The sequence below is a fragment of the Symphalangus syndactylus genome, chromosome 13 (assembly GCF_028878055.3).
Source record: "Symphalangus syndactylus isolate Jambi chromosome 13, NHGRI_mSymSyn1-v2.1_pri, whole genome shotgun sequence".
Classification (NCBI taxonomy): domain Eukaryota; kingdom Metazoa; phylum Chordata; class Mammalia; order Primates; family Hylobatidae; genus Symphalangus; species Symphalangus syndactylus.
This window is the reverse complement of record NC_072435.2, coordinates 76,487,607-76,499,728: the sequence shown is the minus strand read 5'-3', so window position 1 is coordinate 76,499,728 and position 12,122 is coordinate 76,487,607. Positions and strand designations below refer to the sequence as shown.

The following is a 12,122-nucleotide window of genomic DNA, read 5'->3' as shown; positions in this document are numbered from 1 at the left end:
TTAGGAGGAATGAGACAGGGCTGTAGTTGTGCCTGTAACATTTCCTACAGAGATCTCTGTTATCAAACTCTTAGTAATTATTCTATTTTGTGGTTTTGATTTTTGTAAATAGAATATACTGCTGTCTTAAACAACTTCTGGGCTAGTGAATCTTCTCCAGAAGAATAAGGATTAAATTTGATCAATCTCGTCAACTTTGGTAGTCAAAAGTCTTGCCTCAGTTGTCTGCTGTCAGGAATTCTAACTTGCCAAGCTATGCAAAAATAAGAAATCATATCAAGCAGCCCTGACACATTTTAATAACACAGTATTAGGGTATGTGTACCCTTAGAATCAATAGTTTAGATTTAGGAGCTGGCATGACTGAAGTTTGCAGGAGCCTTTGGGTCCACTTTAACAAAATCCAGAATTATCAGATTATTCCCCAAAGGAGGAAGAGTTAGGCTGTATATAGACTATAGTTACTTCAGAACTGCAGTTGCAATTAAAACTGAAGCAGTTCAATCAATTATGGAGTGAAATACTCAGATTACACCAAGAGAGAAGAACTCCACAAAGATGGCTCAAGGCAGATAAAGTAAGATCAAACATTTCAGTCATCACCAATGTCTCGGTTCATTAGATGACTACTGTTTTCTCATTGAAATTCCTCCTTAGAGTTTAACAAATTCTGTGAATTATCTAAGAATTTTATTCCTCCATTAAAGTGATGAAAACAAACAAACAAAATCACCCAGTGCTGTTCAAGTTGGTGGTCATTACTTCATTTCAACTATGTCATCAGTCCCTGGACATAAGGACACTTGAAACACTTTCAATATAAGCTCTAGATCTTCTGATGGTAAGTACACAGATAGTGTCCTGTCAACAGGTAAAAATAATCTGAATTTTGTTGAACTAAACCCTTCACTAAGTTGTCCCTTATAAAAGCCATTGTGGAAGTTGAGTATTCTATCTTTGTAGCTGTCATGAATTAACTGAGTGATAACAAGAGAAAGAACAAAGCGTTTTTATCTAGGATTAAATAACATTAAACATTGGGACTCCAGGATGTTTTGTTACAATCATTTCTAAACAAATATCATATCTTATAGCAAATAGGAATGAATGAAGGAAAGAAGAAATAAAAGAAGAGAGGGAGGGAAAAAGGGTGGAAGAGAGGTAAGGAGGAAAGAAGGGAGGAAGAGAGCGAGGGGGGAGGGAGGAAGGGAGGGGAGGAAGGGAGGGAAGGAAGGAAGAAGAGGAGGAAGGAAAGATAGAAAAAAATAGATCTACTGTGTTTAGGATTTAATAGTAAGTCTCTGAACTTTAACAAATCTTTTTTTTGTACCAGCTCATTTACTCATAAAAACAATAATTCCTTTACAGTGATCTTAAATCACAAGAAAAAAAAATCCTGCAAAGGCCACCATGCACTGCACTGACAGTTCTTTTCTTCTAAAATTGTGCTTCCTGTCTCACCTCTGTAACAATATAGTGTTTTATTTGGGGATCGTACAGCTGAGGATAAGGAAGTTCTGGCTGTTCATTTCTTTTTTTGGCACATGGATTACCATATTTTAATGAAACCATTATATTTCTGTTTTGCCTTTTTAAATTATGATTGTAAAACCTCTGTTTCTCTATCTCTGGGTAAAAAAGAAAATGAAAAATTCGGTCAATAATCTAGATGTTTTAAATCTTTTTATGGATGAGTTACTGTGAAGATAATACATCTGGGTGAATGACAATTTGGCTTTTATACAGATTTAGAAACAAATAGAGACAACTCTCCTCTCTAAACTTGACAAGACCAATTTCCTTCATGAGGGCATTAAATATTTACATTATTATATTCCGAAGCAAGAGATTCATGCTTCAGTGGTGCTGAACAGCAACAATTCTTCATTAAAATGTTCCTATGCAGGGTGGAGGGTGCTAATCTGTGCTTGTATTTTCTACAGATTAGTTCTCAATTTAGATTATTAGATATTATTTGAATCAGATATAAAAGAATGCCTTTTTCATGAAATAAAGAGGATGTTAGTCACTAATATCAGTTGGTACTAATACAAGTTGCACTAGAGTAACAATAATAATGTGTGATGGTTAATTTTAGGTGTCAACTTGACTGTATTAAGAAATACCTAGCAATCTGGTAAAGCATTATTTTTGGTTGTGTCTGTGAAGATGTTTCCAGAAGAGACTAATATGTGAGTCTGAGCAGACAAGATGAGGAGATCTTTCCTCAGTGCGAGTGGGCACCAACCAAGCAGGCAGGACCAGAAAGAACAAGAACAGAGGAAAGGTGAATGTGTGCATCCAACTGCTGAAGTTGGAATACACTCTTCTTCTCCTATCCCTGGACAACAACTCCAGGCTCCCCCATCTTTGGAGTCCAGAACTTGTACAAGGGGCCCCCTGAGTTCTTAAGCCTTTGGTCTTAAACTAAGAGTGACATCATTCATTGGCTTCCCTCATTCTGAGGCCTTTGGACTTGGACTGAGCCATGCTACCAGAATTCCAGGGTCTCCAGCTTGCAGATGGCCTATTACAGGACTTCTCAGCCTCTGTAATCATGTCAGCCAATCTCTCTAAAAAGTATCCTCTCATATATCTGTATCTATATCTACAAATTCTGTCTCTGTGGAGAACCCTGATTAACAAAACATGCTCATATAAAGGAATTGACTGCAGAGTCCCTTCTTACAACTCAAGTCACAGGAACTACTTATTTTTTATTCATATGTTTTCGTTACTTAACATATCCCTTACTAATTTCAAATTACACATCACAGTTTCTAAGCAGCTCATTTGTACACATGTATCAATGTAATCAGAGAGTAAATTCATGAATTATTCATATACATATGAATTTATATGAAAGGCTCATAAAAGTGTGCAAGTATGTAAAAAATATCAACTTCTAAGTCAATAACAAGAAAAAGGGACCCTGTAGAAAACTTGAAATTTGAAATAAAGCAAAGTATTATTTGGTTAAAGCTAACCTTCTCTTAAACAGGTGTTTCCTAGCATACTTCTTGGGGAAATGTACCACCACCTATTTGACATACAAAACTAGGAAACTCATGAATGCACTTGAAATACCAGATGTTTTTCTTTTTGTAAGATTTCATAATAACTCATAACATACTTGTCCTTTCCCCCAGAATCAAACATCAATTTGATAGCACCTTAAGAAAGAATAGTTGAAATTTTATTTTATTTTATTTTTATTTTTATTTTTATTTACCTATTTATTTATTTTTTTGAGACAGAGTCTCGCTCTATCACCCAGGCTGGAGTGCAGTGGCGCGATCTCGGCTCACTGCAAGCTCCACTTCCCGGGTTCATGCCATTCTCCTAGCTCAGCCTCCCGAGTAGTTGGGATTACATGCACCCACTACCACACCTGGCTAATTTGTTTGTATTTTTAGTAGAGACGGGTTTTCACCATGTTGGTCAGGCTGGTCTCAAACTCCTGACCTTGTGATCTGCCCACCTTGGCCTCCCAAAGTGCTGGGATTGCAGGCTTGAACCACCACGCCCAGCCCTTCAGTATCATTTTATAACTACTTACCACAACATACAACTTTAAAAATGATAAATTGATTTTTTCTATGCAAATGAATAGAGATCCTAACTAGTTTCCTGTTAGTAACCAATCTCTGCATTACCTATAGTGAAATTATTTTACAAAGCACAGAATGATCTAGCGATCTAGCTACTAGCTACCTATCTACCCATCCAAATATATTTGTGTAGTTTAATAGGACAGAATACCAAACAAAGGCTGTAAAAACAAACGGGACGAGGACAATGGAAATGGAAAGAATCATTCATTTTATTAGTAAAATCCACATGTTTTCCATGGCAATTAACAGTCACTCCAACCTGATTACAGTGACAGCACATTGACACAATGTAGCTATTAATTCCCTTGGAACAATGCATTAAAGAAAAATTGCAAATTCTCATGGAACTCAGTATCCACCAGGGACCTCATATGCTTCTGTCACAGGCTTCAGTGACCTTTTTTCTAAGCCTGAATATACTAACTACATACATCCACACAGGCTATTATGTACAAAGGTGTCCATAGAAAAAGTAAAAGAATTTTATAATTTTATTTGTGAATGTGCTAGTTTTCTTCAGTGAGTTTTGGCACAGTCGCCTTGAAGAGGGAAAAACAGAACTCTTCTGCAAGCATTTGTATCAGGTCACGTTTGTGTGGGAAGTAGTCCCCCATTTTGACCAGATAAGAGAAATTATCTTAAAGGTGACAAAACATTTTCCAGTTCATGACCAAGAAAATAACTGTTAAAACTTTCCTGGCTAATAGGGGATACATAAATACTATAAACATTCTTCTTGCAGATGCAATATCTTCACTTGTTTTTATGTATTTCTACACATAGCATTGATTGTTCTCGAAATTCATTCTTATACTTTGTATTTTCTAAAGAGTTACAAATCTGAGTTTAAATAATTTTCCCATTAGTAAATAAAACTGGAGGGAATAGAAAGCTTCTTTCTGATTTTCATCTTATGTAAGGAAAGTGTCCTCTGCTCTGATTATTCATTTTATATTTCATATTACAAAGGATGTAGAAAACATTTTTTCTTTTTTAGACAGACTCTTGGTCTGTTGTCCAGGCTGGAGTGCAATGATAGGATCTTGGCTCACTGCAACCTCCTCCTCCCGGGTTCAAGCAATTCTCAGCCTCCCGAGTAGGTGAGATTACAGGCATGCTCCATCACGCCCGGCTAATTTTTTGTATTTTAAGTAGAGATGAGGTTTCACCATGTTGGCCAGGCTGGTCTCTAACTCCTGACCTCAAGTGATCTCAAGTGATCTGCCTGTTTTTGCCTCCCAAAGTGCAGGAATTATAGGCGTGAGCCACCGTGCCCAGCCAGAAAACACATTTTTAAAGAACAATATTCAAGGAGATAATATAAAAAGTATAATTTGTCACAATCAGAAATTTCTGAAGTATCAAACACTGAATTTGAGGCTTAGTCATTCAGTTAATCTTTTACATGAAAATCATTTCTACAATCAGAGCTAATTTTTTGCAAAGTAATCTTACTAATTTTTAACCCAAATTTGATATTCTGCCCCAGATGCAGAGAAGGTGAGAATACTGAAAATATGTATATAAAAAGGTTGATCTAATTCATTGAACTAAGTGGGACTGAAATAAAATATGTACATAGGAAGGTTGTAGGGGTCCCATGGATCATAGCTGCTTTCAGTGAGTCAAATTTTTTTAAATCTCTGTACTTTGTGAGGAGGTAAATGGCTTCTAGACAATGTACCCATTCTCATATATATAGCCATCCCTCAAAAGAAGAAGCAGAAAGAGTTATTGTGGTGGTGGTTGTCTGCTTATTCCAAAGTTTGTAGTTGATCCATTTAATATAAAAATTTGTTTCCCAGGGAACACTTAGAGGGAGGACTATAGAGAATAAACAAAATAAACTAAATGAATAAATTACATATGTAATGACAATTGTTTTGAAGAAAAATAAATTTCTCTGCCTTTAATGCTAGGCAGAATATATTAGATATTATAGAACACAAGAAGGTGGCCAGAGAGTCCTACGAGAGGAACAGGGCTTCATAAAAGGACTCTGGGAGCAGTGTGCAGGTTGTATCAAAAAGCAGAGAGAACAGAGATGAGTGATTAGGAAACTTTAAATCAGGACAGAGGATAATGCAGCTGCCAGAGCTCAAAGGCAAGAGGAATACTGAAGGTGGAATGAACCCAACAGACACTTCAAAGGAAAGTCTGAGACTTAGTAACTTACCAGATATAAGAAACAAAGAAGAGAAGATAAAGAGGTCTTTAGTGCTTTATACCTAGGGACCAAGAGAATGGTGGCATCAATGTCACTTATGAAGACATTATTAATAACACAACAATAAAAAATGCTTATTTTTACTGAAACCTGAACCACTCGAATCCTGAGTTTGTGTCTGATCTGCTGGTCATAGGTCAAAAGTTTCCTCCAATCCTTGCAGCCTTTTGGAACATTTCTTTAATATTTATGTACATACTAGGAAAATGCTCACCAGTTTGCCACCAGTGGTCTAAGACAGGTACTCTGAAGACATTTTTGGACCATTCCAGGGTCTCTACATCACATCGTTCTCCAGCCACAAACAATGTTTTGAACCTGAATATGAGACAGTGAATTCAAATTATTCCTGGAAAATAAATCTAAATAATTGTATTTACATTTTAAAAACATTGGTTAACCACACTCATTATGTCAGAGGAATACAGCAATATAACCAATACATCAGACTGTATAACGATGAGAGTCATTTCTTGTTTGGGCCCAAATGTAACCAAACACACATCACAGAATTGGAATGAGGTACTTCCAAAGTAGAATTCAGAGCTAGTGCTTTTCAGTTTTTAAAAGAGCAATTGAGTTGATCTCTGTAATTGATCTGTCATGTTCATCTAATGATCAAAGATAAAATATTTTCACCTTGACATTGTCCCTGCTAATTTTAGCTCCAAATTTGATTGCTATATTCTAAGTAAGGATATACACAAAAAATACATACGTAAGTATCGGCTAAGGCAGCAAATATTCTTATAAATATGAATTTGTTCCTTCTTGTGAGTTCCTCTGATAAAGATTACTCTAATTTCAAGTATGTATTTTTCCTATTCGAAGGACATATGTAGGAGAAATAGCTGGTGAAGAAGTAAATGCCATTGTGGCCTTGGAAGTCAAAAAGGTTCTTCAATCAAAAGGAATACAAGAGTACTAAAAGATGAAGGAGAATAACCATCTTTGGCAGAACCATGCCGCAGAATGGAAAAAATGAAATAGAAAAATACAATTGTGTTGACCCCATTAGTGGTTCATTGAGAGCATGGGTGTTTGTGTTTTTGTTTTTTTTTTTTTTTCATTTTCAAATGCCCTCAAGACCTGTTTATACGTATATAAAAAGTGTGTGTGTGTGTGTGTGTGTGAAGAATTAATTCATTTATCATCAAAGTAAAACACAAACAGTTGACAAACAAAAACCTGTCTACTGACCCTGAACAATGTACTGTATTTTACTATTCCCTTAATTTTTCATATCATTTCATAAAGATTCATGGAGATTCAAATACTTCCACTCCTATGTTCCAATAACATTCTGTTTCTGTCTTTGCTATAAACATATATCTCATTCTAGAATTCTTTTGTTTTTGTCTATTTCCCACACTGCACTATGAGCTCCTTAGGAATATGTATTTTTATAACCCCAAGACCAATCAAAGTACATGAAATATTTAGGTATTTAAACATTTCTAGATGCTCAGAATGATAAAGTACAGAGGAGAGGAGTTAGCAAAATTAACACCAGTTTGACTTATTCTTCTAAGTGAAAGAAGAGTCATGTTGGTTTCTTAGAGTGTGGAAATTGAGAAAAAAAGAACAGTGACCTGAGGAGAGCAAAATTCTGGAATTACTATTCTAGGATATTTTCAGTGCACAACATAAATGTGTAAAGACTTGAGAACAGCCAGTTGTTTTTTAAGGACTCAATCAGTGACCTGGGAGGCTAAGCAGAGGTAGCACAGATTGGGGTGTGATACAAGGGATGGGAAATCGATGCTGGAAAAGCTGTCTGTAAACTCTAGACTAGGCAGGAATTATAGGAAGGCAAGGCAGTAATAACCAGAATAAAAGAAAAATACAAGGAAAAATGAGAGGTAAATGACTAGAAGTCACATTAGAAAAAGTTTGATGAAAATGAAGGCCAGGTGAGAAAAATAGGGTGTCATGTAGACAGAAGGCAATTTCAAACTTAGAGATCTTGAAAATGTGTCTGTTCTGAAGGATGATAGTGTTTATGGTAGCTGAGAAGGTCTAACAGTGAAAGACACAGAGGGAAATAAGAGTATTTTGATAGAAGGATTCTCTTCAAGATAGTATTAAAAATCACTCAAGGATCATAGCAGTGGAGAGTAAAAAGAAAGTCTGTGACTTCTTGATTAAAGAGGCTAAAGGGAGGTCTGAAGAGTGGGGAGAGAGTATTACAAAGGGATAGCATGAACTTCAATAGAAGATGGGCCACAAAACAAATACAATTTTCAAGTTCTCATGTTACCAATTTTATTTTAACATCTTCCCCAACTTTGATAGATAATCTTGGCCCTGAAGGTGCATTTGACCGCAATAGTGACAAAAAAGTAACAGTTTAGTTATTCTACAGAAAATAGAGGTTTTAAATAGCTATTGAAAATACACAATAATTAATTTCTGAGTATAAATGAATCACTGATAAATGATGTCTATATGTGAAGTGCAATCACCTAGAATTATTCATGGTAATTTTCATCTATAGAAGATGATACTTTATATCTATAAGGGTGTCAAAAGAGGTTTTAGTTAAATTGTGATAAAACATCCAATGTGCTGTTACTAATCCACATTTGTTTTCTGAGAAAATACCAAAAAAACCATCATCTGCTAATATAAAGATATTCAGAGAATAAAATTATCTTATTACATTTTATTTTTTTGCAGTAATGTAGTTGGAGCCATGAGGATGAACTAAATTGGTGATATAGTTAGGATCTCTGTTCCCTCCAAATCTCATGTTGAAATGTGATCCCCCAGTGTTGAAGGTGGGGCCTAGTGGAGAGGCTTGGTGTCCTCCCCATGGTAATAAGTGAGTTCTCACTTACTCTACTTGTTCACATGATAGCTGGTTTAAAGAGCCAGGCATCTCCTCTCCTCCCTCTTGCTTCCTCTCTCGCTATGTGAGGTGCCTGCTCTCCTTGAGCCTTCCACCGTGATTGTAGGCTTTCTGAGGGCTCACCAGAAGCAGATGTGGCATTGTGCTTCTTATACAGTCTGCAGACCCATGAGCCGAAATAAATTTCTTTTCTTTATAAATTATCCAGCCTCAGGTATTCCTTTACAACAATGCAAAATGGGCTAATATAATTGGTATGGTCCAATGGAAATATAATGTGAGCTACAAATCCAAAAAATATATCTAGTTAAAAATTTTCTAGTAGTCACATTCAGAGAAAAAAAAAAGAACAAGGTCAAATTAGCTCTAATAACATATTTTATTAAAATACATCTATCCAAAATGTTATTATTTCAACATGCAATGAATATAAAAATTACTGGTGAGACATCTTCCAGTCTTTTTTAAATACCAAATCTCAAATTGGACTTGCCACATTTCAAGAGCTCAATAGCCACGTGAGGGTATTTCAATAGTTCAATAACCACATGAGGCCAGAGGCTACCATATGGGACAGTGTAGAGGTAGACCATGACTTTCTGAAGAAGCAACAGAATTCTTACACTGGCTTGGATGAAGAAAAATTTTAATTTAATACTATACACTCAATTCCTGCTCAAATCATTGTGCTAATAATTTATTCTGACATGGATCCGTATGCATGCATATGTGTGGGTATGCAAGCATATGCGTGGGTATGCAAGTGTCACGGAATGCAGCTAAGACAATCTATTACTTAATGTTTTATAAGTAAACTGTTACCTCAACAGATTTCCAAAATTTAGAGTATGATTGGTTTAATAATTAGGCATCGTTACAGTGCTGCACATAATGGTACAATCCACAGTCAAAAATAATATTTGAGTAGCTGCCCACTGGTATATTTCTCAACTGCGTATTCAAAATTATCTATCTTTAGAAGAATAAATGCCAAAGGTAAAATTTACATGTCCTGATATAGACACAGAAGCATCATTTTAAATTTCAGATAAGAGAATAACCTATTACTAGTCTTTGTTAAGAAATTATTTGAATAATTTTTGTGAGTACCCTCTAACAGTATGCAATGCTGCTAGGGTAATCTTTAAACCTTTGAGAGCAAGGAAGGGGGATAAAAAGTAAGGAAGAAAATGGGAGAGCAAGGAAGAGAATGAATAAGAGGCAGAGACTAGGGAAAAAAAAGCACACAATTTTTTTGACAAATTACATATGCATTTGCAATTTGAGATAAAATTTAAGTAATCAAATGTATATATTTCTAATTTGAGATTGAAATTTTATGATCAAAAATGACCTCATCTGAGGGAACTGTTATAGCAGAATGAAAAAATTATTTAAACATTAAATTATTAAAAGTAGGTTAAAGTATAACAAAGATTAGTGTAAAGTTTTTATGTTTAAAATGAGGTTGATACACCTATAACTTTAAATGCTATGTAAAAACAAGACAAAATGAAAAATATAAAGGCCATAATGTTGATAATCCTAGGACTGAAAAGTAGGGCCATGTTTTTAATCATATGTTTTTCAAACACTTTTCTGATATTTTAGAAAACTTCTGTGATGAAAGACATTATACATTTAGATAACACATTAAGATTTATAAAATGATAGGTTTGGCTGATCCCTGCAGTGTAGGCAAAGAGCAACCAAAACGAATAATTTTACAGGTCTTAATATCGCATTTCCAATGCCTGTTAAGCCATAAATTAGTTTAAAGAAATCTAGATCATTCAAATGCCCATGTCTTTGGCTTATATATGAAACTAGAGATTGAGAACTTCAAAAATATTAACTATTAAAAACGTGATGTACAACATTGTCAATTAAAAATTTAAAATACAGATTTTTAGCAAACTCAGGGACACCTGATATCTTTATATTACCAGCATTTTTGCAAGTTGTAGTTTTTTTACTATCCCCCATCCTCTACCACATAAACGACAATTAATCTAAGTAATTGATTAGAATAATAAACTTATCTGATGGCAAATTTCACTATTATATATTTTAAAACTTAGTATTTATTACTATGTTTTTGTAGTATATTCCTATTGCTTTTGTTCCTAAATTTGTTTACTGTTCTTTTTAATATCACTATTATAGCAATCGTCATGCTGGCACTAATAAATTGAAAGGTACAATATTCCACAATGGATGATAAAAGTGGTTTCGTCTCTGAAAGTCAGAAAAATCTCTTCCATTTCCATTAAAATCACTTCACTATTTATTGAATGCAAAGGAAAAATTGTGAGATCATTAGTGGTTTAGAAAAATGTCAAAGTCTTTAATATGGATGACTTCTTTCCCTAAATATGCTAGAAACTATCCATTTATTTTTGTATTAAAATTCCTCAAACTATCAAAAAGTTATTGTTATTTTATCAGTTACAGACTGCTAATTGTATAATACTAATGAACATAAACAGAATACAAATCTAAATAAAATTTAGGAATAAGATATAATTAATGAAACAATATAATATCATAAATATTTAATCGAATATAATTTAACTCTCAATTCCTTTTAGTAAACAAAACGACACTAAGTGATTTGCCCTTTTTGTAACCATGATAATAATTGAAACAACAAATCTTAGTATAAATCTATATTTTATAGTTATCTTAGGCATCACGTATCTTCTTATTGTTTCAAGAAGTATAGCAGTTTGTAAAAAAAAAAAAAAAAAAGAATAGTAACCTTTTCAACAGCTAAATTCCTCATTAATGACCTTGACATTATTTTATTAATAATACAAAAGAATAAATGCCTACAGTGGAAAATTCAAAAATATATTTTGTGTAAATATACATTTTACAAAAGTTAAAATTAGACATTTTTGTAGAGTAATTTGGGCCCTCTGGATGGTAAATTTACCTAAGTTAATTATATATGTTCTAGATCTCACTGTACAATATAGTAGCTACTAGCCACATGTGGCCATTTAAAATTTAAATTAGTTAAAATTAAAAAAAAAAAACTTACAATATAAATTTCTCAGTAATACTAACCCAATTCAAGAGTTTAATAATCACATGTGCCTATCATATTGTAGAGATTGGTTTTTTGGAGAATGCTGTCATAGATTATTATTGACTATTAAATGTGTAGATAATTTCTGATGATGGTAACACATGGAAAGATTTATCTACTTTAAAATCTGTAATACTATAAACTAAACAAAATAATATTCAGAATAGAAAAAAAGGAGAGGAGAGAAAATGAATGGGCATAAGACCTATGCACCTTTCCCCAATTTTATATAAAATTGAACACAACTCAAGACTAAAATGAAGCTGAAAATTGAGCAAAAGGGAAATAGAAAAATGATAATGTTGTCAAATTAATTTTGGTCCAAAATAGAAATGA

General features: G+C 34.0%; 1 protein-coding gene across 13 annotated transcripts in view; it reads right to left on the bottom strand.

The window, feature by feature from the left end:
- ACSS3 (acyl-CoA synthetase short chain family member 3) overlaps positions 1-12,122 on the bottom strand; it is a 515,807-nt gene that overhangs the window by 109,554 nt on the left and 394,131 nt on the right. For all 13 annotated transcript variants that reach the window (XR_008650037.2, XM_063615114.1, XM_063615116.1 and 10 more), the window contains one exon: positions 6,056-6,159. Coding sequence is in view for 12 of the 13 variants with exons in the window: in XM_063615114.1 (XP_063471184.1) it covers positions 6,056-6,159 (104 nt within the window). In the remaining variant the exon portion in view is untranslated. The remainder of the gene's footprint in view (positions 1-6,055; positions 6,160-12,122) is intronic.